The 24636-nt window shown below is 34.3% G+C and overlaps 2 protein-coding genes and 1 pseudogene across 2 annotated transcripts; 1 reads left to right on the plus strand and 2 right to left on the minus strand.

Annotated features, from left to right (window-relative positions):
- The first annotated feature begins 234 nt into the window (after positions 1–234).
- On the plus strand, positions 235–1845 carry LOC125850428 (probable inorganic phosphate transporter 1-7). Its single transcript, XM_049530280.1, has one exon. The coding sequence runs from the start codon at positions 235–237 to the stop codon at positions 1843–1845; it is 1611 nt and encodes a 536-aa protein (XP_049386237.1).
- Positions 1846–21473: 19628 nt separating this feature from the next.
- On the minus strand, positions 21474–22503 carry LOC125850426 (early nodulin-75-like; annotated as a pseudogene).
- Positions 22504–24123: 1620 nt separating this feature from the next.
- LOC125850427 (early nodulin-75-like) lies at positions 24124–24532 on the minus strand (the record flags this gene model as incomplete). The annotated part of the gene is made up of 1 exon (XM_049530278.1): positions 24124–24532. A coding segment is annotated over one exon (409 nt), but the record flags the coding sequence as incomplete, so codon positions are not given.
- Between the last annotated feature and the right edge of the window lie 104 nt (positions 24533–24636).

A 24636-nucleotide genomic window follows, 5' to 3' on the forward strand; every position in this document is an offset into this window, starting at 1 on the left:
ATAAATTTTAACTTCGAGATTATAAACATATGTTTTCTGGGTTGATAGATGCATGATCTTGCGTTTTATCTTTTTGTTTTGTGGTTTGTTTTTTTGACTGTCGTAAACTAATATTTTTTGTATGTTACAATAAGTTTTTGCTGTTTTGAATTGGTAATGTTGCTATTTTGGTCTCGATTGAAAATTGGATTAGCTTACATGTGGAATATTGTTTTGATTTGCAGAAAGAAGAAAATGGCTGGGGATATGAAGGTTTTGAACGCACTTGATTCAGCAAAAACACAATGGTATCACTTCACAGCAATCATAATAGCTGGTATGGGATTTTTTACTGATGCCTACGATCTCTTCTGCATATCTCTAGTCACTAAGTTGCTTGGACGTATTTACTACCATGTCGATGGCTCTTCAAAGCCTGGTTCACTACCTCCTAATGTTTCTGCTGCTATCAATGGTGTCGCCTTCTGTGGTACCATTGCGGGGCAACTCTTCTTTGGATGGATTGGTGACAAAATAGGAAGGAAGAAAGTCTATGGCATAACCCTTATGATCATATGTATTTGTTCCATTGCTTCTGGCCTTTCTTTTGGTAGGGATCCTAAGACCGTCATGGCCACCCTCTGCTTCTTTCGCTTCTGGCTTGGTTTTGGTATTGGTGGCGATTACCCCCTTTCTGCTACTATTATGTCTGAATATGCCAACAAAAAGACTAGGGGTGCCTTCATCGCTGCTGTTTTCGCTATGCAAGGATTTGGTATCCTTGGAGGTGGTATCTTTGCCATCATTATCACTGCTGTATTCCAGGCTTGTTTCAAGGTGCCAGCCTATCAAGTGGATCCCCTTGGTTCAACCGTTCCTCAAGCTGATTACGTGTGGAGGATCATATTGATGGCTGGGTCACTTCCTGCTCTTCTCACTTACTACTTGAGGATGAAGATGCCTGAAACGGCTCGTTACACTGCTCTTGTAGCCAAGAATGTGGAACAGGCCACTGCAGATATGGAAAAGGTTATGCAGGTTGACATTGGGACAGAGCAAAAAGAGCCTGCTGTAAAGTCCGGCAATGAATTTGGTTTGTTCACGAAACAATTTCTTAGGCGACATGGACTTCACTTGCTTGGCACAGCTAGCACATGGTTTCTTCTTGATATTGCCTACTACAGCCAAAACTTGTTCCAAAAGGATATATTCAGTGCCATTGGATGGATTCCTGCTGCCAAGACTATGAATGCAATTGAAGAGGTTTACAAAATTGCACGGGCACAAACTCTTATCGCTCTCTGCAGTACCGTGCCTGGCTACTGGTTCACAGTGTTCCTCATTGACAGGATTGGCAGGTTTACCATTCAAGTTATTGGTTTCACAATGATGACAGTGTTCATGTTTGCTCTGGCCATTCCTTACCACCACTGGACTCTCCCTGGCCACCATATCGGGTTTGTGGTCCTCTATTCACTGACCTTCTTCTTTGCCAACTTTGGACCCAACGCCACTACATTCGTCGTGCCTGCTGAGATTTTCCCTGCTAGATTGCGGTCTACTTGCCATGGGATATCAGCTGCATGTGGAAAGTTAGGGGCAATGGTGGGTGCATTTGGATTCCTGTATTTGGCTCAACCACAAGACAAGTCCAAGGCTGATGCAGGGTATCCTGCTGGAATTGGGGTTAGGAATTCACTCATTGTCCTTGGTGTAGTCAACCTTCTCGGATTATTTTTCACTTTCTTGGTTCCAGAATCCAAGGGGAAGTCACTGGAAGAGATGTCAAGGGAAAACGAAGACTCAACGGAGGAAGGAGCAGAAGTGGAGAATCATTCATCCGATAACAGGACAGTTCCCGTGTAAAAGCAGTTACTAATTTCATTTCTTTCCATTTTATCCTTCATATGTTCTGCAGAGGTTCTATGAAGCTATTAGTGTAGACATTCTGTGTAATTGCAGCAACTAGAGTTCCATATCATATATTGGATGCAGTATGTAAAAACTCTTCTCTTATTAACCTTTCTTCATTACTCCCTGCTCTATAATATATACTGAAGAGTGATTATATTAAAAAATTAGCTTTAAATAATTTCAAGATCAGTAGGCTCTCAGCATGAACAGTGACGAAACTAGGATTTTCGAGTACTTTTGGGAGCATTTGCAGTGAACCTTTTTTTGTGTCTACCAGATAAACACCAGGGGCGTATCTAGAGGGGGTGCCGTGGGTTCACGTGAACCCATGCTCCCCTCTCTAGATCATATATAGTAGTGTTATATTTTTTATAAAATATTTAAATATAAATGTGTGAACCCACGTTCAAAGTGTCATATAATAATATGATGATGATTGGGTGCACCCTCTAAGTGAGGATAGAAATTTAAATCTTATATCTATCTTGTCTTTTACTAACACCTCTCTAAGTGGTTATTGGTTACACTTTTGGCGTTTCAACTAATTATTCTTTTGTTTTTTTCTTTAATCTTTCAAAATTTTCAAGTGTGTTACATTGAAAATTCCTAAAAAAATTAGCACTGTAAATTTTTTATATAATTAAATCAAATGTGTATATTAAAATTTAAAACTAGTAGCATTATATGTTTTGGACCTATAATTTTTAAAATTTAATGGTTCATATTAAAAACCTAAAAGTCAAACCGATCAAATTTATATTTAAGATACATATTTTTTGTAATTGTGCACCCATCTTGCGGAAATCCTGGATACGCCTCTATTAAACACCAAGTGCAACAAAGCTTAGTAAGATAATTGGCCTCTAAATATGCCAAGATCGATGATAAACACTAACTAAATACTTCTGAAATATACTCTAAAGCAAGCAATCCTTATGTGATAATAGCTCTATTCCCTTATCTACTGTTCAGTATTGTAAGTTTATACATTAGATTGTTGATGTGTAACATTTAATTAGGTAATAACGTTATAACATTACAATCTATTCAAATATTGTATTCATCAAAATGATGCAATACAATACGAAACATTATAAAACTACTTGTAACAACCATTCAAACAAGCTAGATTCAAACCTACGAACTAGGACTAGCATCGAACTAAGTGAGTCAAGTCCGAGCCAAATTGAGCCAAGCTCAATCAATCTTTGCCTAATTGAGTTGAAGTACCAACTTGTGTTCTTTTTAACTCTTCTTCTGAATATCAATATGTTGTGTTGGTATATACAATAAATTACAGTTAAAAATATACACCAACAAGATAGTTGAAGCTTGTTCGATGTTCGACTGCTATGTTCCTTTGGACAACCTTAGGTATGATTTCTTCAATGATTCTTTGGATTCTCCATGGTGATTTAATAATTTTATTGATCATTTCAACCACTAAAACATAGTTCAATTCGACTTCTAAGACTTCAAATTGTTGATGAAGACATCATGATATACCAATTAAAGCTGCTTTGGCTTCACTGTAGTTATTAGTGCAAAATTTGTGGGAAATGCCAATGTCATACTATCTATAATTGATCAACTGATGAGCTTATGGGCGGACTAAGAGCCCATTTGAATTGGCTTAAAAGTTGATCAAACCTACATTTAAGTCAGTTTTTGACTTCTGGAAGTGTTTGACAAATATAAAAAATAACTTAAAATAAGTTACGAAGTGTTTGGCAAGGTAAAAAATGACTTAAAATAAGTCAGAAACCAAAAGTAGGTATCCCCCTACTTTTTATTTTTTGACTTAAAAGTCATTTCAGTTTGACTTTTTATTTTTAACTTAAAAACTACTTTTTTTAAGCCAATCCAAACGGGCTCTAAATCAAAACATCCTTGAACGGATAAATTAGTGCACACCTAAATTTTATTTTAGTATAATGAATTACCTTCGTGAATTTTGTATTTTAATAGCTTCAATCCTCCTAAACATTGATGTGGCAAACAGCCTGATTGCACTCTCTTTTAGGTGTTGTTTATATCTAAAACTAGATGTGGAATGCCCGTGCACGGCACCGGCCCAAGAAATTTAGATCGATTGCTTATCACTACAAATTTATACTTGTAAATAAAAAACTAAATTTCATTTCACGAGTCCAAAATGAAATTACAACTTGAAATTGGTCGAATAAAAAGTAAGGTCGAGAGAAGAATAAAATTATCATAGAAATATCTTTCTTTTTTCGACACTCCAAAAATATTGTTGTACATGTATTTATCCTTACAAATGCAAAGACGACCAACACAGATCGACCTGTATTTCTTAGATCCCGAGCAACATAGCATAAATGTCCTTGTGGCAGAGCAAGTATGTTCTATTTTCTTCATGTTTTCTTGCTTTTAAGATTTCATTCCAAGCTTATAACGGGGAAAAACACCAAGGATGTTTGAGAAGTTTCTAGCAGTCCTCTTCCTGGGGTTCGTGGTGTATGCTTATTGCGCAATGCAGCCTCTTCCTTCAAAAATTTGTGGCACCCCCGATGGCCCTTTTGTTACATCACCTAGAATTAAACATTGCGAAGGACGATACTTAACTTACAAAGAACATGCTGCACCAAGAGATCAAGAAGTGTGAAAAATGATAAAGTTGATTTTTGGAATATCATAGATTTTTCTAGTATAGTTTCTAGAATAGTTTAGTGCAGTATCTAGAATAATTATCATTAAGAAATATCTAGATATTCTAGAGCGAAGTTGCCTTGAAGAAATATCTAGATATTCTAGAGAGTTAGATATTTGTAGTAAAAGATAGAATAGTCTAGATGTTGTAATATCTAGAACCATCCCACACAAGTATAAATAGGGGTGACCTTAGTCATTTGTATGTAACCCAAGAACAACCAAAACCTAAGAAAAACTCAAATAAAAGAGTATTATTCCATAAACAAGCTCTCCTTTCTAGCTTCCTCTTCTTTAGTTGAATTCTCCGATCTTAGTTAACGATCTTGGGCTAGCGAAAGATTTTTCGATCTTAATTAACAATCTTGGGCTAGCAAAAGGTCTCCCTGGTTATACTTTTCTTCTGCTATTCTCTACATGGTATCAGAGTCATAGTCATACGTCTGGATTTTATTTCAAAATCAGGTTAGTGGTAGATTCAACTGGTTTGTCTATATGGATTTTAGCAGTCGTGTTAATGGACTGGGAATGGAGTTGTTGAATTAGTCCAGTTACAAGGTATGTAATCATACCTTGTGGGATGTTGTTGACGGGAGTAACACAAGTCCTCCTGCTGACGAATCGTAAAATAGCAATACGTACAAGAAGTGGAAGCAAATTAATGCAAAGACGGAGTTCATTCTGAAGAGGATAATCTCCCCGATTTATTTGATCATATTATAAGGTTTAAATCATCTCATGAAATATGGAGGACCCTCGATCGCTTGTTCAACAAGAAGAATGAAGCTCAACTACATATATTGGAGAATGAATTGGCTAACACCACTCAAGGTAATCTTTCTATCGCCGAGTATTTTTTAAAGATTAAGAACTTATTTTCTGAGATATGCTTATTGAATCCGGAGGAGGCTATTTCTGAAGCACGAATGAGACGAATAGTCATTCGTGGTTTGAAACCTGAATATATTCCATTTGTGACGTCAATTCAAGGATGGGCCCCACAACCATCCTTGGAGGAATTTGGGAATTTATTATCGTCACATGAGCTATTAGCCAAACAATTGGCTGGTGTATTTGTCGAAGGAGAAGGCAATGCCCTTGTAGCCAACAAGAGGAACTTTAAAGGAAAAGCAAGACATATATTGCACTTTGGATTATCAGGTGGTTCAAGCTCACTTGGAAAGAAGGAAGAACCTTCTAACTATTATGGTAAGACGCCTCCCAGATTCTATCGATGTGGTAATGCAGGACACATAAAAAGATATTACCGAGCCAAGGAGAGTAATATGGCTCAAATGGTTGTTGAAGAAGAAGAAGAGTGGGGAAAGTGTTTAGTAGCTGAGGCTCGAGCAATAGATGTTATGGTTTCAATCAACCTTGAAAGAGATTGGATCGAGGATTCAAAATATAATGTAGTAGACCACGTGGAGAAGCAAGAAACTGATGTTATCGATATGAAGCAAGATACTCTTGAGGATGTTCCCAGTGGTGACAGGGTAGCTGCTATTAAAGAAAAATCAAAGAAGAAGATCTTGAACAGACAATATTTGAAACTACATGTGCTTATGACGACCTTTACAAAGAAAGCATTGAGGAAGATGTATTGGAAGCGGAAGTATATGGTCAATCATCTGCAATATCAAGGTCAACTAATGGCTCATAGCAAATTCTGGAAGCAGATGGAGAAAGTAGAGATCAAATAGAAGAAGAAGCTGATATTAAAGTCTCAAAGACAAAAAATGTGATTTTTGAAAGTTCTAAAGCTGCCAAAAAATCTATCGAGGAGATGATAAGAGAATATGGCAATGGATCATATGTTGGTGTTGAGACTTCACATATAATTGATAGTGTTTCTTTGGATAATATAATTGTTGAAAAGTTAAGAGAAAGGGGGAGTTTGAAAACTCAACAAGGAGATAATCTGCATGGATCAATTCACGATGAAGAATCTTTATCATTTGAAGAAGCAAGAGGAGTCCGAAAGATACTGTTGAGATTTTCACGAAGACGTGGCTCAAAGCTTCGTTTGAGTTCTTCCACAACAAGTATGGGGTAGTTTCCAAAAATCACTTTAAGGAGGAGTGTGAAAAATGATAAAGTTGATTTTTAGAATATCATAAATTTTTCTAGTATAGTTTCTAGAATAGTCTAGTGTAGTATCTAGAATAATTATTTTAAAGAAATATCTAGATATTCTAAAGAAGTTGCCTTGAAGAAATATCTAGATATTCTAGAGAGTTAGATATTTGTAGTAAAAGATAGAATAGTGTAGATGTTGTAATATCTAGAATCATCCACACAAGTATAAATAGGGGTGGCCTTAGTCATTTGTATGTAACCCAAGAACGACCAAATCCTAAGAACAACCCAAATAAAAGAGTCTTCTTCCATAAACAAGTTTTCTTTTCTAGATTCCTCTTCTTTAGTTGAATTCTCCGATAATAGTTAACGATCTTAGGCTAGCAGAAGGTTTTCCGATCTTAATTAACGATCTTGGGCTAGCAGAAGGTCTCCCTGAATATACTTTTCTTCTGCTATTCTCTACAAGAAGAACATAAGATTATGTTCATCCATGGATATGGTTTTAATAGACACGATGTTGTTGTTGCAACTGGCCTCTCTCCGGTAGTTCTCATCAATTTACCTCAACTCCGTCTTCATTCCATAATATATCACACCAAATACTGAAACAACACGTAGCAAACATGCCACAGGATACTGGGGGCAGTAGAATATTCGTGTTTGCAGGCAAAGCATAAGTTATGTTCCTGGACAACACATTAAGTCAGAAGACAACATTAGAACCTACAACAATACAAACAAAGTTAATAAACTAAATACTCCAATAGGAAAATGAAACCAACACCTCAAAGCAGTTTACCATGTACAACTACTCGTAAAATTTTTTCTATGTATTTGTGGTTCAATATGGATCTGATATTTGACAGACTAACATGTTGCACATGAATCAACTCTTACGTAAATTGGTCTTATATGCATGAGTGACAACTTTCTGAACCTCCGAAGGTTAAAATAGACAAACCTTTCTCAGCTCAAATGCACATCAAACACTACAATCATCTTGATATTATACTGCAAAGGGGAACACACTATTCAGTTCCACCAGAAACATGGATTTAAGGAGTTGAGCCTGCAGGAAAAAAACTAGTATCGTTTCCTCAAGTCTCAACTGTTGTTGTAGTATAAATTGATATCACGCTTTAAAATTTTCATTATTTAAATATTCACTTACAACATTACTTGCTTTAGATATTACATTATTGTATACACATGAGAAGCATTATGTAGACTACCAAAGGTATAATCGCCAAAATTACATTCATGCGGAATTGTTAGGCCTAATTCATCATAAATCAACCTATTATACCACACATATACATAGGTTGTGGAAACAATACTACTATCAACTATCAAAAATGGAATCCCAATCCGAGAAAGTAATAAAATCATATATTACTAAAAGTGGGATGCAACTATCTTCAAAGTTAGATTACAATTTTACACTTATACTTAATCAAAATGTAGTAAATACAACATCTAATCTAATTAAATAATAATAAAAATTTATTATCTCTTCAAAATTAATATACATAAATGTAAAATCACTAAATTATCCACACAAAAAAGAGACGGCATTCTTTGACATTCATATTCCAACTAAAAAGATAACGATACTTATCATATTTCCAGTCAGATTAATGAAATATTACGGAAATTCATGGGGTGAGAAATGAGGTGAATGTATCTATAATAAAAAAAATAATGACATTTATTATTGCTTGGAATATGTATCTTTGAAAATATTGTTTTGTGTTGTTTCTGTTCAAAGTAGAATATTAGTCTGAGGTGAATGTATCCAGATGAATAAAAATGGAGAAATATAAAACGAGTGTTTAAAGTTAGATTACAATTTCTCTCTTATATTTAATTAAAATAGAATACCTAATCTAATTGAAATAGTAGTAATTATATTTAAATTTACATGAGATTTATGAATATGCAGATATTCAAAGGTCCAATTTAAATGTAGCCCTTAATGATTTACCCATTAATCAAATTTAAGTGTGTTCTATTCATTGCTCAATAGTTTGGAGAATAGGAAGAGTTGCATTAAATTATTAAATGTAAGACTAATTAAATAGGAGAAATAAATAGTATGGAGAATAGAAAGAGTTGCATTGAATAATTAAATGTAGACTGATGAAAGAAAAGGTTCAAAAAATACAAATTGAAAAATCATATATATATATATAAAGAGAACTCTAGGCCCACCTACGTGGCGCCACCACAAACCTGGATTCCCTTTTAATTTATTTATTTCCAATATTAGCCTTCCCCTTTCCCGAAAAGTTCTGACTTTTAGGTAAAGTTGTGACTTTCATGAAAAGTTGTGATTTTTATGAACAATTGCGACTTTTATGAAAAGTTGTGACTTTTATGAAAGATTGTGACATTTTCGAAGGGTTGCAATTTTTCCAAATAGTTGTGACCTTTCTGATAAGGACACAATATACATTTGTTCACACTACCCTTTGTTGTCTATAAATAGATGGATTTCCTCTCATTTTAAAACAACGAAAATTTTGAACTACTTTTTCATCTTCTACACAATTTAATATTTGTGTACTTTGCTCTTGTTGAGTGGCTCACTGACACCATTGTTTTTGTATCAATACACTGGTGAATAGAAGCGTTCTATCCTGAGGGAATCTATTCCTTTAAACATTGGGTACTAGAAGGGAATAGTTTCCATTAGGGGACATTGTGCATTCAGTGGGCTCAAGTTTTTCCTTTTTGTTTCCTTCTATTGTTATAAATCTTGGGTTTTTTTTTTACAGTCATTAATTTATGCTTATGTTATAATGGATAAACGATAACATATTATAATTTTCATTTTCCTTTACATTATTAATGTTCGTTACTATGTAATCTTGTATGTAAGATAATATAGTGTTTTAGTTTTAAGGATGGATAGGTTTTAAGTATGGATTTATAAATTATGTGATATTAAATTCCCATGCGAGGCACGGGTAATTTTACTAGTAGCTATAAAAAGGCAAGAAAGGATTCTTGAATTCTTACTCACCATTTTTATAGGCTCTTGCATAATTTTAATTTATTAATTAATTTCATCTTCTTTTTTGTTCTTGAAGAGAAAGCAACAATTTGAGAGGATAAGAAGTAACTACAGCTATTGGCGTTTAGAGTTCGATTAGTCAGTGACATCAACTTCACTAAACAAAGTTCAACACAAATTTGTTGTAATGCACAATGTTTATGTATCATTGTGTATGAAAGTTTAGACACATATTATTATTCCGACATGTAATATTTTAATTTTAGCATTCAAATATATATTCTTGTTATACTTTTAGCAGTTGTTTCTACTTTATATGTAAAGAGAGAATTGATATGTGTTTTAATTTCTTTATTTTAGTAAGAATAAACTTGCATTTTTTAAAACCAATATATTTAACTATATATACTCCCTCCATCTCAATGAAAAGTTTGAACAAATTAACATGGAATACACGTGCTTGCACGTGTCTAGATATTAGTAGTTTAACAAGCTTATACGCATACAAATTTATGCAGATAAATACAACATATCAGTGCAATCTTACAAATGGGGTCTAGTTCATATAACTACGAAGATAAGAAAATTATATTGATACGACCCTTGACCTCATTTTTTCCAATTATGTTGTTCTTCTTTTGTAGGATTTTCTTGCATCGTGCTATTTTTCTTGTTCAACCAAGTTCCACATGTATATATATAAAAGTGGGAACAATCTAAATCAAAAGTTAAATTACAAAAATACCCCTTACCTATTAATTTATTTTCTTAAAATTATTTTAAAATGTTATTTTTCCATTTAAAATCAACTTCATAACTACATCTCTTCATTTTTCTAACTTATCATCTTCTGATCATAAATAAATAATAAATAATAAATAATAAATAATAATAATAAAAAATTATTAAAAGTAGAAAGCTCAAAAAATTAAAGTTGGATTATCATTTTACTCCTATACTAAATAAAAAAGTTATAAAATATTTTAATAATTAAATATTAAATAATAATCATAAATTAATTTGTCATTTTTTCTTCACATAAAAAAAGAGAAATAAAACTTCTATTAAATTAGTAAATATAGTAAGTATATATATAAGTGGAACAAAAATATTTTAAAAATTGAATTATCAAAATGTCTATAAAATATTGAATGACATCAATATCCTTCTATCAAATATTATTCCTACGATAATATTGTACAAGAATATAAATATATGTACACTTACTTCAATGCATTAGGCTATTGAATATATATATATATATATATATATATATATACACACGAAAATACTCATTAATATTTTATCATTTATTTAACTCCTATTTATGTTTTTTTTTTCTTTCTAAAAAGTAAGTCTATCTTCTACTAAATATAAATAAATAATAATATAGCAAATGAATGACCTAGATAAATTAAAAGACATGGAGTTATGTGTATTCAATTTTTGTAAATGCATTATCTTCCAATTCCTAATGCAAAAAGTAAACATCTCTTTGTAGTAATAAACATATGGAGAATTGGAAAAGTTACTTGGTATATTCAATGTGCAGTAAATTATTTTTATCAATTCAATACAATTTATTCATTTACTAAATGCTATATATTGTGAATATATAGTGAAAAATCACAAGACAACTATTCCAATTTTTCAAATTATTAGATTATCAATCCTACTTTGTATAGGTGACATCTTTTCATATTCATTTTTTTGTGTTTGTCTCTCTTTTCTACTTTTGTTTTATGCTCTATTTTTCTATTCACATTATAAGTTATTATCTTTAATTTGATTTATTCATATATGTTTTCTGATTAGTTTAAAGTTCATCTTACTTGGGTACGCAAACGTTTGTATCATAGTCATTTCACCTCTTGCAACATAGAAATTTGTCATGGAAATATCAAATCAAGAAAGATTACTTTCTTTTTAATTATAACTTCTTGGAGTATCATGAAACTGCATATTCTTGTTTGTGTAAATTTTGGTTAGGAATCAATTTACATATTTTAACTAATATTTTTTTGTTAAATTCACAGATGATAGAATTAATAATTTTGAATTAGGCAAGGGGTACACGTACCTATAATAATTATGATTTATATATATCGATTAGATATTTGAGCAATTATTATTTTTATCACTAATAATAATTTTTTTTTTTGTAGGTGTACACCAAAAAATTGACAATGATCAATTAACTATCATAAGAAAGGTATGTGTTGATCGAATTTATGTGCAATTTTTATAAAACACAATTCACATTCAATAATAACTTCTTGACCAGTATGTGATTGTAATAAGGTTGAGGCTACATTTTCTTAGAAAGAAGACAAATTTTAGAACATGAAATATTTTGAACCAATAAGCAACACTTAAATTATGTGTTGTGACATATTAAAAAAACTTTTATCAAGTTGAATACTTGATATATTAAAAATATATATAATTAAAATTATTTGAATATTACTTTTGAAATTCATTTGATAGCAATATTTTAGCATGATATACCTTCTACCGATAATAATCTTGATTGAATAGGCTCACCATTCATTGGTTTGAGCTTGTATATTTTCTCTTCAATTACTATGCAAGTTATTGAATAATGATCATCTACTTGCCATATTAAGGAAGACATAGATTGATCAAATTTCTATATAACTTTTGCAAAACATTACTCTCATTCGACACTATCTTCTTAATACGTATGTAAATGTGAAAAGGTGGAGACTACAATTTCTTAAAAAGAAGATGAAAAATGCTAGACAAAAAATATTTTTAAAATCATATTTGACATTTAAATTATGAGTTATGACATATTAAACAAAAGAAACTTTTATCAAATTGAATACTTGATATATTATAGGAATTGCATAATTGAAGTTATTTGTTTGAGCTTGTATATTTCTCTTCAATTTTTGTGCAACTTATCACACACTAATTATAATATTTTCAAAGTTATTGTACTAATTAAGCATGAGATACATGGGCAACATACATGTTCAAGTATATATATAATGATGCATTCTGGATCACATCAAGGCCATTCACTAGATGCCAAGCACGAGACCTTCAAAATATGCAAGGATTATTCATGAAATTAGAGGTCCTCGAGATGATGTTGATGGCGAACAAAGAATTCCATGCCTTGAAGATTGCATGGGGGAGTACTGATCCTTTTGGCAAGCCAGAGCCAATCAGCGGATATCCCAAGGGCTTGGGCGATGACCCCAGCTCGCCCAAAGTTATAAAACGTGGCTAGGAGCAGGAACCATTGCCGAGCAGAAGGGCGAGTCGTCGAGTCCACTAGGCGAGCCCGAATAGGCTTGCCCATTATCATTTTCGGGTCACTTCTGGGCCTTTTTACCTAAAACTATAAATATCTAGTTTGGGTTCATTTTAGACTTAGACTATTTTTTGAACATTGAAGATTGAAAACTCATGTATGACTGTTGAGAGCTTGGTTAAGCTTTTGGTTGACTATTTTTTAGAAACGAGGGTTGCAATGTGAATTCGATTCCCTTGAGGTCTTCATAAGAGTTAGGTGCTATTGTAGGATTTATCGACTGAGGTCTTTGGGTTTAATATACCCTTACGTTGCTTTTGATTTCCTCTTTGTGTGTCTATCTAGTTATCTTTAATTTCTTGTCTTTCGATTTCCGCATTTTATTGTAATTCCCTTTTGAGAATTACATCATTTGGTATCAGAGCAAGACTTAGTTTCATTCCTACGACTCTAGTCTTGGGTTGTTACAAAAAAAAAAGTGTTCAAATTCGTTTTTGAAGAAATTCCAAAATGGGTTTTGTTCATTTGAGTCTTGTTTGAAGTTTTGAAGGTTGGATTAGTGCTCCCTAACCTTATTTCAGTCTAGGTCTGAGATTTGAAGGAGTTTGGGTCACTATTGAAGATTCCACCATTGGAGACTTGAAGAAGGTCCAAGTGGTTTTAAAATCTGAAGGTTTTGGTTAAGAATTGAGGCTAAAAAGTATTGGGTGTTGTTCCTTATATCAAGGAGAGCTTGTACCTAAATTTTTGTGAAATTTCGAGCTAAATTTTTTTAGGGTTTATTTTTGGGTCTTCATCTTGTTCTTGAGAGGTATTCAAATCTTCAAGAGAAGGAATATCCAAAAAGGAAGAAAGAGAAAGTGGGTAAGTGTTTGTACAAGATGAAATTTACTAAAAAGGGTAAATACTAAGTTAAAAAGTGCAGGGGGGACCACAGGAGTACAAATTCGGAGTTCTTCCAGAGTAGGGGCTGGAACATTAGGCAAGCTCGACTTTGCTCGCCTAGTCAACTCGGTGTCTCATCCTTTGGGCAGGTTGGTCGCCGATTTGCCTTGCATTGGCTGGGAGCTACTAGAACTTTTGGCAAGCTAAGCTTAGCTTGCCAAGTCCACTCGGCGCTCCGCTGAACTGCCTTCCCCATCGCCGAGTTTCCTTGGTAGATTGCAAAGTTTGGCAATCCCATCTTCAAGTTGGCGAGCTGAACTTCACTTTTGGAGAAGAAAACAGGTCATTTGGCGATCGGAAACTCATTTTACGCTCCTAATCTCAGGTTCTAATTTCCTAGTTTTCATTTTCTTGATTCTCAAACGTTCTCAAGATTCCTAAACTAGTTTTCAACTCATAATTTATCTACTTGTTGATTATTGGTTCCTGAATTTCTCTTCTTTGTTAGTGCCTTTTCTTTTCGTTACTTCGTAGTTAACTTTTTGATTCAAGTCCGTTTTGCTTTACTCGAGTCGTCCACCTTTCTTTACAACAAGAATCTATTCTGACCAAGAGTATAAATTGACACCTTGTGATCAACCGAGTATAAACAATTGTCAACCTTAGCCACGCCAATTTGAGAGACAATCAAAGGTGTGTAAACACGAGTGATTGTGAGTTCATTTTACTAACGCTAACGTTGTTTGTTGTTTTGTGGTTGTTTTATTGTTAGGTACAATGGAAACCGGAGGAGAAACACAACCACCTACTGGAGGGGTTACCTTGGAATCTCTAATGGAGGCGTTAAACATATAGGATGGCAATTCAACACTGTGAAGAGTGATAAGTCAAGGATGGAAGATAGATTGATCAACGTGGAAGGTCGGGTTAACTCCACTAACTCTACACCACAAGCTACATTTCGTGCTTCCACAAGTGGATACGACCACAATAATTCACCAACTATCACACCCGGAACACTCCACCAAGCTTTGAACCCAACACCAATCCGTTTCGGTTCGAATAGCCAAAGTACCAACCGACCATTCCATTTTCGGCTTAGTCATGAAGCTCTACCAATTCAAAACCGACCTTACCAAACACCACTTAACCAAAATCTTCCCTACCAAATGCCACAACCACAACCAAATCCCGTGAATGAGGTAAGGAATGATGAGTACCAAGGAGAGTATGAAGGTGGAGGTGAGGAAGCGCCATGAAATGAGACTCCAAGGAATCGACCAAGAGGTCAAGTAGAGCAAAAAGGACCGGGAGGTAGATTGGGTTCCATTCCACATGGACAGAGACAATATGGAAACCACCCTCAAGGAGGAGAACAACGGGAAGTTTATGTTAATCAAGAGCATGGTCAAGAAGCTAGACAAGAACATGGTAAACGCTATTAAGGAGAGCATCAAAGAGGTTACTACCACAATGACCAAGGTGGCCAAGGAGGCTGAGATGTTAGTATCAACTCCATCAAGACTAATATTCCATCATTCAAAAGGGAATGTAATCCCGATGCTTATCTAGAATGGGAGTCACTTTGTGAAAGGATCTTCTAAGTCAATGATTTGACGGAGGTCAAGAAGAGTTGTTATGAAACTGCTCAATTTGAAGGGTATGTCGTAACATGGTGGGAATACATGAATAAGTATCACTTAGTTATTCAAGAAGGTCATCCTCCACCATGGACCGGATTGAATGCGCTTATGAGAGTCAAGTATGTGCCGGAGAGATTCCGCCAAGAGTTAATTGCCAAATTGTACAACTTGAGACAAGGAAGTAAAAGTGTTGAGGCCTACTATGATGAGTTCCAAAACTTGTTTTTAAAGCTAGAATACGAAGAGAATGAAGAGCATGACCTTATTCGCTTCAAGGTAGGCTTGAACAAAGAGATCTCTTCTAAGTTGACTATTCACAAATCTACTAATTTGAGTGAGGTCGTTGAAGCGGCCGAGGAGGTATAAGGGGAATTCAAGGATGAGAAAGTACCTAAGTACAAGGGTATTTCATCTTCAAATTCTTGGAACAAGAACAAAATAGGAGCTCAAGCATCTTCAGGCTGGAAAAAGGTAAGGACTTCAAGAAGCCCTTCGAAGGAAACACTCCAAAGTACTCACCAAGAGGAGAAGGTAACAATGACCTAACTAAATTTCCTAAAGGCGTTCAATGTCACAAGTTTATGGGATGGGGTCATATGATGCATGAATGTCCCAATAGTTTGAATATGCTAGTTCAATGAGGGGAATTATATCTTGGTGAAAGGGAAAAATAAGAAGAGGGTTCTAAAGAAGATACCCAAAAATAGGAGAATTTGAAGGTGATGAAGATAAGAAACAAGATCCATGTGAGGGAAAATATATTGTCGTTCCTAATGGTTTGATGAGAAAGGTTCGAATTGAAGAAGCTCGGCCTTAAAAAGAGAGTATACGTTTCCTATATATGTGGTGAGGCGAGTGATGATTAGCAAGGCCATGGATGATCCAATCCAAAGAGAGAATTTATTTCACTCCAAGTGCCTTATCAAGGATAATGTGTGTTCCTTGATCATTGATAGTGGGAGTTGTGTAACTGTTGCTAGCACCACTTTAGTGGAATTCTTGAAACTTCCTACCACTAAGCATGCTACACCTTACAATGGTTGAGAGAGTGTGGGGAACTACGAGTCCATAGACAAGTGTTGATCAAACTCAAAAATTAGGAAGTACCAAGATGAGGTTCTATGTGATGTAATCCCAATAAAAGTTTGTCATGTGCTACTCGGGAGACCTTGGCAATATGATCGTTCAACCAAACATGAAGGGAGGACCAACAATTATTCACTTGTGTTGGATGATCATAAATATGTCTTTCACCCTATGTCACCCTCGCAAGTCACTGAAGTGTATCAAAGGATGAGTGAGTTGAGAGAGAAGAAAATGAGTGAGGAAGAGCATGTAGAAGCTGAGAGCAATGAGGAGGAGGAAATGAGGAAGTTGAAAGGAAAGTCCCAAGTATTGTTGGCCAATTACAAAGGGATAAGAGAGGAAGTAAAGGCCAAGATTTCTTTGATCCTTATCACCCATAAGGATCATATGTTACAAACTAACCAAAATCTTTCTCCTCTTCCCAATTCTATTTCCTTTCTTTGGCAAAATTATGAGGATGTCTTCCCAAAGGAGCTTCCAAGTGAATTTCCCCCTCTTAGGGGAATTGAACATCAAATTGATTTTGTGTCGGGCTCACAACTTCCAAACAAGCCGGTGTATCGAAGAAATCCTGAGGATACCAAGGAGCTACAAAGACAATTTGAAGAACTCTTCAACAAAGGTTATGTGAAAGAAAGTATGAGTCCATGTGTCGTGCCTGTTTTATTGGTTCCAAAGAAAGATGGTACATGGCGCATGCGTGTTGATTGTCGAGCTATCAACACGATTACGGTAAAGTATGGTCGTCCTATCCCTAGGTTAGATGATATGCTTGATGAGTTGAATGGTTCTTGTGTGTTTTCAAAGATTGATCTTAGGAGTGGTTATCATCAAATCCGGATGAACCCCGATGATGAATGAAAACCTCATTCAAGACCAAATTTGGTCTATATGAATGATTGGTAATGCCCTTTGGTCTCACTAATGCTCCTAGTACTTTTATGCGCCTCATGAATCATGTGATGAAACCTTTCATAGGGAAATTTGTGGTTGTCTATTTTGATGATATCTTGATTTATAGCAAGACTATGCATGATCATGTTGATCATTTGAGATGTGTGTTTGATGTGCTTAGGAATGAACAACTTTATGCTAATCTTGAAAAGTGTTCATTTTATGTTGATGAAGTTGTTTTCCTGGGTTTTGTTGTGAGCTCAAGAGGGGTCGAGGTTGATGAGTCTAAAATAGACGCTATTAAGAATTGGTCAATTCTAAAATCCATAAGCGATGTTAGAAGCTTTCATGGGTTGGCTAATTTTTATAGAAGGTTTGTCAAAGATTTTAGTACCACAGCAGCCCCTTTGACCGAGGTAATCCGAAAGGATAAACCTTTTAAGTGGGGAGAGGAGCAAGCCAAAGCTTTTGAGGCTTTAAAATCCATGCTTAGCTCCACTCCATTGTTGCAATTACCCGATTTTGATATAATGTTTGAAGTTGAATGTGATGCTAGTAAAGTAAGCATTGGAGTCGTCTTAATGCAAGACCATAAGCCCATTGCTTATTTTAGTGAAAAGTTAAAAGGTACTAGTTTGAATTATTCCACTTATGATCTTGAATTGTATGCTTTGATTAGAGCTTTGGGTAATTGGCAACACTACTTGTGGCCTAAGGAATTTGTCATTAGAAATGACCATGAGTCCCTAAAGCATATTCGGGCTCAAGGAAAGTTGAACAAGAGGCACGCCAAATGGATTGAATTCCTTGAAACTTTCCCTTATGTAATCTAATACAAAAAGGGGAAGGAAAGTGTGGTGGTCGATGCCTTATTTAGAAAACATGTGTTGATAAGTATTGTCTTCCAAATTGATTGTTTTTGAATGTTTGAAGACATTGTATCCCAAGGATCCCGTGTTTGCTCAAATCTTCAAAGATTGTGAGGAACGAGAGAGGGAAATATGGATGAGGGATAGGTGTTCTACTCCCTATTCCAAGTTTGATGGTTTCTTGTTCAAAGGCAAGAGACTTTGTGTGCCTATGAGCTCTTGGAGGGAATTATTTGTGAGGGAGGCACACAATAGGGGATTAATGGGTCATTTTGGTATTGATAAAACTAGGGGAATTCTTGAGGAACAATTCTATTGGCCTAAAATGCACAAGGATGTTGTTCGAATTTGTGGCCAATGTATTAAATGTCAAAGTTCTAAGTCGCGTCTCCTTCCCATGGTTTATACACTCCACTCCTCACCCCTCAAAGACCTTGGCTTGATATTTCAATGGATTTTGTTTTGGGATTGCCTAGGAAAAAAGGAGGTGAAGATAGCATCTTTGTTGTTGTTGATCGATTTTGCAAAGATGGCTCATTTTATTCCGTTTCATAAATGTGATGATGCTTCCAATGTGACATCTTTATTTGTTGAGCATGTTGTTAAATTGCATGGAATTCCTCAAACCATTGTAAGTGATAGGGATCCCAAATTCCTTAGTCACTTTTGGAAAGAATTGTGAGGTAGACTTGGTACCAAATTGTTGTTCTCAACTTCTTGTCACCCACAAATCAATGGCCAAACTGAAGTTGTGAATAGGACTTTGGGTTCTATGCTTCGTGCCGTAGTGCATGGAAATTTGGCCTCATGGGAGGAACATTTGCCTTTAGTTAAATTTGTGTATAATCGTGTTATTCATAGAACTATTGGCATGACTCTATTTGAAGTGGTATATGGCTTTAACCCCTAACCCCTTTATATCTCACTCCTCTTTCTCAAGATGTTATCTTAAGCTTAGATGGGAGAAAAAGGGCTGAAGCCATGAAGAAATTACATTAAAAGGTGTGGCTTCACCTAGAAAACAAGAACCAAGAAGTAGCAAAAAAGGTGAACAAGAGCCGCAAGAGGATTGTGCTTGAACCGGGTGATTGGGTGTGGGTGCACTTTCGCAAGGACCGATTTCCCACCCATCGGAAGACTAAATTAATGCCAACAGGTGATGGTTCATTTCAAGTGCTTGAAAGGCTCAATGACAATGCCTATAAGTTTGATCTTCCTTCGGAGTATCAAGTGCACAATACTTTCAATGTCGGCGATCTTTCTCCATTTTCAACTCTTGAGTATGATGGCCCCTAGAATTTGAGGACAAATTATTTTCAAGAAGGAGAGAATGATGCAATCCAAACCACATCAAGGCCATTCACTAGAAGCCAAGCACGAGACCTTTAAAAGATACAAGGATTATTCATAAAATTAGAGGTCCTCGAGATGGTGTTGATGGTGAACAAAAGATTCCATGCCTTGAAGATTGCATGGGGGAGTACTGACCCTTTTGGCGAGCCAGAGCCAATCGGTGGATCACCCAAGGGCTTCGGCGATGACCCCAGCTCACCCGGCTAGGAGCAGGAACCATCGCCGAGCAGAAGGGCGAGTCGCCGAGTCCACTAGGTGATCCAGACTTGGCTTGCCCATTATCATTTTCGAGTCACTTTTGGGCCTTTTTACCTAAAACTATAAATAGCTAGTTTGGGTTCATTATAGACTTAGACTATTTTTTGAATATTGAAGATTGAAAACTCATGTATGAGTGTTGAGAGCTTGGTAAAGCTTTTGGTTGACTATTGTTTAGAAACGAGGGTTGCAAGGTGAATTCGATTCCCTTGAGGTATTCGTAAGAGTTAGGTGCTATTGTAGGATTTATCGACTGTGGTCTTTGGGTTTAATATACCCTTAGGTTGTTTTTGATTTCCTCTTTGTGTGTCTATCTAGTTATCTTTAATTTATTGTCTTTCGATTTCCGCATTTTTTTGTAATTCCCTTTTGAGAATTACATCATATATCGTTATAACAACTCCACACAATTTAGCATGAGACACACGTGCAACACACGTGTCCATGACTAGTTAGATAATAAATAAAGATCAAATGAGAAGAAAATAGTAAGGTAACAATGTGATCACACCAAATCGATCGTTACATAAAATGGATTTTTTCTTTGTTACCTAACTATGAGTTTAAACAATACAATACAATTCAATAGAATTTAAGTAACCATCAAAATAAACATTGTATTTAAACTAAAAATACAATACAATGGTAACAACCATCCAAACAAGGTGTATATACGGGAGACAATATGTCAGAGTGTAGTTTTATTTAGTTGGGAAAATGGGAAAAAAAACACAAGTATACCATTTAAAAAATAAAATAACACCTATATAACAATAGTTTACCTTTTTTTCAAATATAGCAGTAAAACTCATACAAAACACAATTAAAAAAAATAAAATACGTACGTGTGAAATCATGATTGTTGATGATATTTCCTTGACTTTCACTTTCTCCCAGATTGTTTTACAAACTTTACGATTCTCTCTTCTTCCATTACACAATTTGTTTCTCTTTCATCACGATGTAAAATTTAAAAAAATTCATCGTCAGATCGATACATCACAATTATCATTGAACAACAAAGTATCAGTTTAATTTCATTTCCCAACAATTCCAACACAATCTAAAAAATCATGGGGGCTCTTATAATTTCTTATCTTTTCATCTTATTAGGGTAGATTGTATTCTGAATTCGGAGGGGTTGGAGGAGGGGAAGTATATTCGTTCGTCCAATGTACTATAAATTACTAGTCTTCTAATGTCAAACGATGAATAAGGTATATTTTTAAAAGTTAGTTGGTTAAGGTTTACATACTTTAGATTTCAAAAAGCGAAAAACATCATAAAATTAGGGATGGGAGACTAGTTTAATAATAAGTTATGAAATAAGAAACAATATGTTATCACAATATAGTGTATTATATTGTATAAGAAAATATTACATGACCAACCATACATATGAACTGAATGACGTTTTATTCATACCATTTTTATTGCAAGGTTTAGAATAGCAACACTATTATTATTATACATCTTGCCACTATGCTCAACGATTTTGTAATATTACATGATAGATTGGTTGTGAGGCAATTGGCTAGTCACTTATTCATTGCCTCCACCTGGAGAGTTGTATCCACCGTTAGGGAATTTATATTTGTCACCCGCAGATTTGTATTTGTTATTAGGGGGTTTATATTTGTCATGTGGGGGGCTATATTCACTACTTGGAGGGTTATATTCACCAAATGGGGGTTTATACTTGTCATGTGGGGGATTGTGTTCGTCACTTGGAGGGTTGTATTCGCTATGTGGGGGCTTATATCTGCCACAATTGGAGGCTTATATTTGTTGTTATATTCATGTGGAGGTTTATATTCACCACCAGGAGATTTATAATCATCATCATGTTGTTTATATCCATTGTTATATTCACCATGTGGGGGCTTATATTTATCATGTGGGGGTTTATATCCACCACGTGGAGGCTTATATTCGTTGTTATATTCATCATGTGGAGGTTTATATTCACCGCCAGGATATTTATATCCATCACCATGTTGTTTATATCCACTGTTATATTCACCATGTGGGGACTTATATTTATCATGTGGGGGCCTATATTCACCATCGGGAGGATTATATCCGTCACGTGGAGTGTTATATCCCCACCCACGATATTTATATCTATTGTTATATTCACCATGTGAAGGTTTATATGTGTTCTTATAATCACCGTATGGGGGTTTATATCCACTATGCGGAGGATAATATCCACCACCAGAAAATTTATATCCATTTTTATATTTGCCACGTCCATCACCTAGATATCCGCCAATGCCATTATATCCATCATCGTGTACATCATTCTTTTTATCCGGTTTCATTGCTACAAATATCAAATGTGAAATTTAAAAATTAGCATTAAATTCATATATATATATATATATATATATATATATATATATCAAATAACTAGATAAGAAATCCAATATTTCAAATAAATAAATAGTAAAAGGTAAAAGTAATCTTACAAGTCTCAGCCAATTCTCTAGCTATAACCTCATAGCTTATCATTGAAAAAATAGACAAAAAAATGCCAAGAAATAAAAAGGCCTTGGAACCCATCATTTTTTTCCTTCAAAGCTTAGTTGTATTGATTAAAGGATGAAGGAATTGATGCAACATTGGGTTATATTTATAATAAGAATTGAATGTATTAGAGATTGATAAATGGTCACTTATCACTTATCTTGACCAACCGCCACACCCCATAATTGATTATATTTTCTCCGTTTTTAATATTTTCTTTTTTTAATTGAACGTAGTATAGGTCCACAATATTTATCTACATTTGTGATGTACACTAAATAAAATAATTTTTAATAGTTAAAAAAAAAAGCATATATTATTTAATTATAATTAAATAATACTATTTTCGTTTATTTTTATTTGTCACTGTTTGACTTGGTACACCCATTAAGAAAACAATTACTGATATAGGTATTTTACTAAACTATCTCTATTCATGAATGATGTTTAGTATTAGATCTTGAAAAATGACATGCAGAATAAGTATTTTATGTCGAGGGTAAAACATGAAAAAAATTTATCTTTTCTTGATAGGTCAAAAGTGACAAGTAAAAATGGAAGTCTATCTTAGAAATAAGTGACAAGTAAAAGCGAGCGAGGAAAATAATAAATATTTTGATAAGTAACCATCAAACAAATATTGTATTTAAATTAAAAATGCAATACAATGATAACAACCATCCAAACAAGGTAAATACGGGAGACAATATGTGAGAGTGTAGTTTTATTTAGTTGGGAAAATGAAAAAAAAAACACAAGTATACCATTTAAAAAATAAAATAACACCTATATAACAATAGTTTACCTTTTTTTTCAAATATAGCAGTAAAACTCATACGAAAGACAATTAAAAAAAAAGTATGTACGTGTGAAATCATGATTGTTGATGATATTTCCTTGACTTTTACTTTCTCCCAGATTGTTTTACAAACTTTACGATTCTCTCTTCTTCCATTACATAATTTGTTTCTCTTTCATCACGATGTAAAATTTTTAAAAAATTATCGTCTGATACATCACAATTATCATTGAACAACAAATTATCAGTTTAATTAGTTTCATTTCCCAACAATTCCAACACAATCTAAAAAAACATGAGGGCTCTTATAATTTATTGTATTTTCATCTTATTAGAGTAGATTGTATTCTGAATTCGGAGGGGTTGGAGAAGGGGAAGTATATTCGTTCGTCCAATGTACTATAAATTACTAGTCTTCTAACGTCAAATGTTGAAAAAAAAAATATTTTAAAAAGTTAGTTGGTTAAGGTTTACATACTTTAGGTTTCAAAAAGCGAAAAACATCATATAATTAGGGATGAGGGAGTAGTTTAATAATAAGTTATGAAATAAGAAGAAACATATGTTCATCATCAACAACGTACAACATACTAAAAAAAAACATGCATTATGAACGCACAACATATTAAAAAAAACATGCATTATGAAAATATGTTATCACAATATAGTGTATTATATTGTATAAGAAAATATTACATGACCAACCATACATATAAACTGAATGACGTTTTATTCATACCATTTTTATTGCAAGGTTTAGAGTAGCAAGACTATTATTATTATATATCTTGCCACTATATATGCTCAACGATTTTGTAATATTACATGATAGATTGGTTGTGAGGCAATTGGCTAGTGACTTATTCATGGCCTCCACCTGGAGGGTTATATTCGCCAAACGGGGGTTTATACTTGTCATGTGGGGGATTGTGTTTGTCACTTGAAGGGTTGTATCCGTCATGTGGAGACTTATATCCGCCATTTGGAGGCTTATATCCATTGTTATATTCTTCATGTGGAGGTTCATATTCACCACCAGGAGATTTATATCCATCACCATGTTGTTTATATCCATTATATTCACCATGTGGGGGCTTATATTCGCCACTTGAAGGCTTATATCCATTGTTATATTCATCATGTGGAGGTTCATATTCACTACCAGGAGATTTATATTCATCACCATGTTGTTTATATCCATTATATTCACCATATGGGGGCTTATATTTATCATGTGGGGGCTTATATTCGCCATTTGGAGGCTTATATCTGTTGTTATAATCATCATGTGGAGGTTTATATTCACCACCGGGAGACTTATATCCATTGTTATATTCACCATGTGGGGGCCTATATTCATCACCGGGAGGATT

This window comes from Solanum stenotomum, unplaced genomic scaffold, assembly GCF_019186545.1.
Source record: "Solanum stenotomum isolate F172 unplaced genomic scaffold, ASM1918654v1 scaffold16877, whole genome shotgun sequence".
Lineage (NCBI taxonomy): Eukaryota > Viridiplantae > Streptophyta > Magnoliopsida > Solanales > Solanaceae > Solanum > Solanum stenotomum.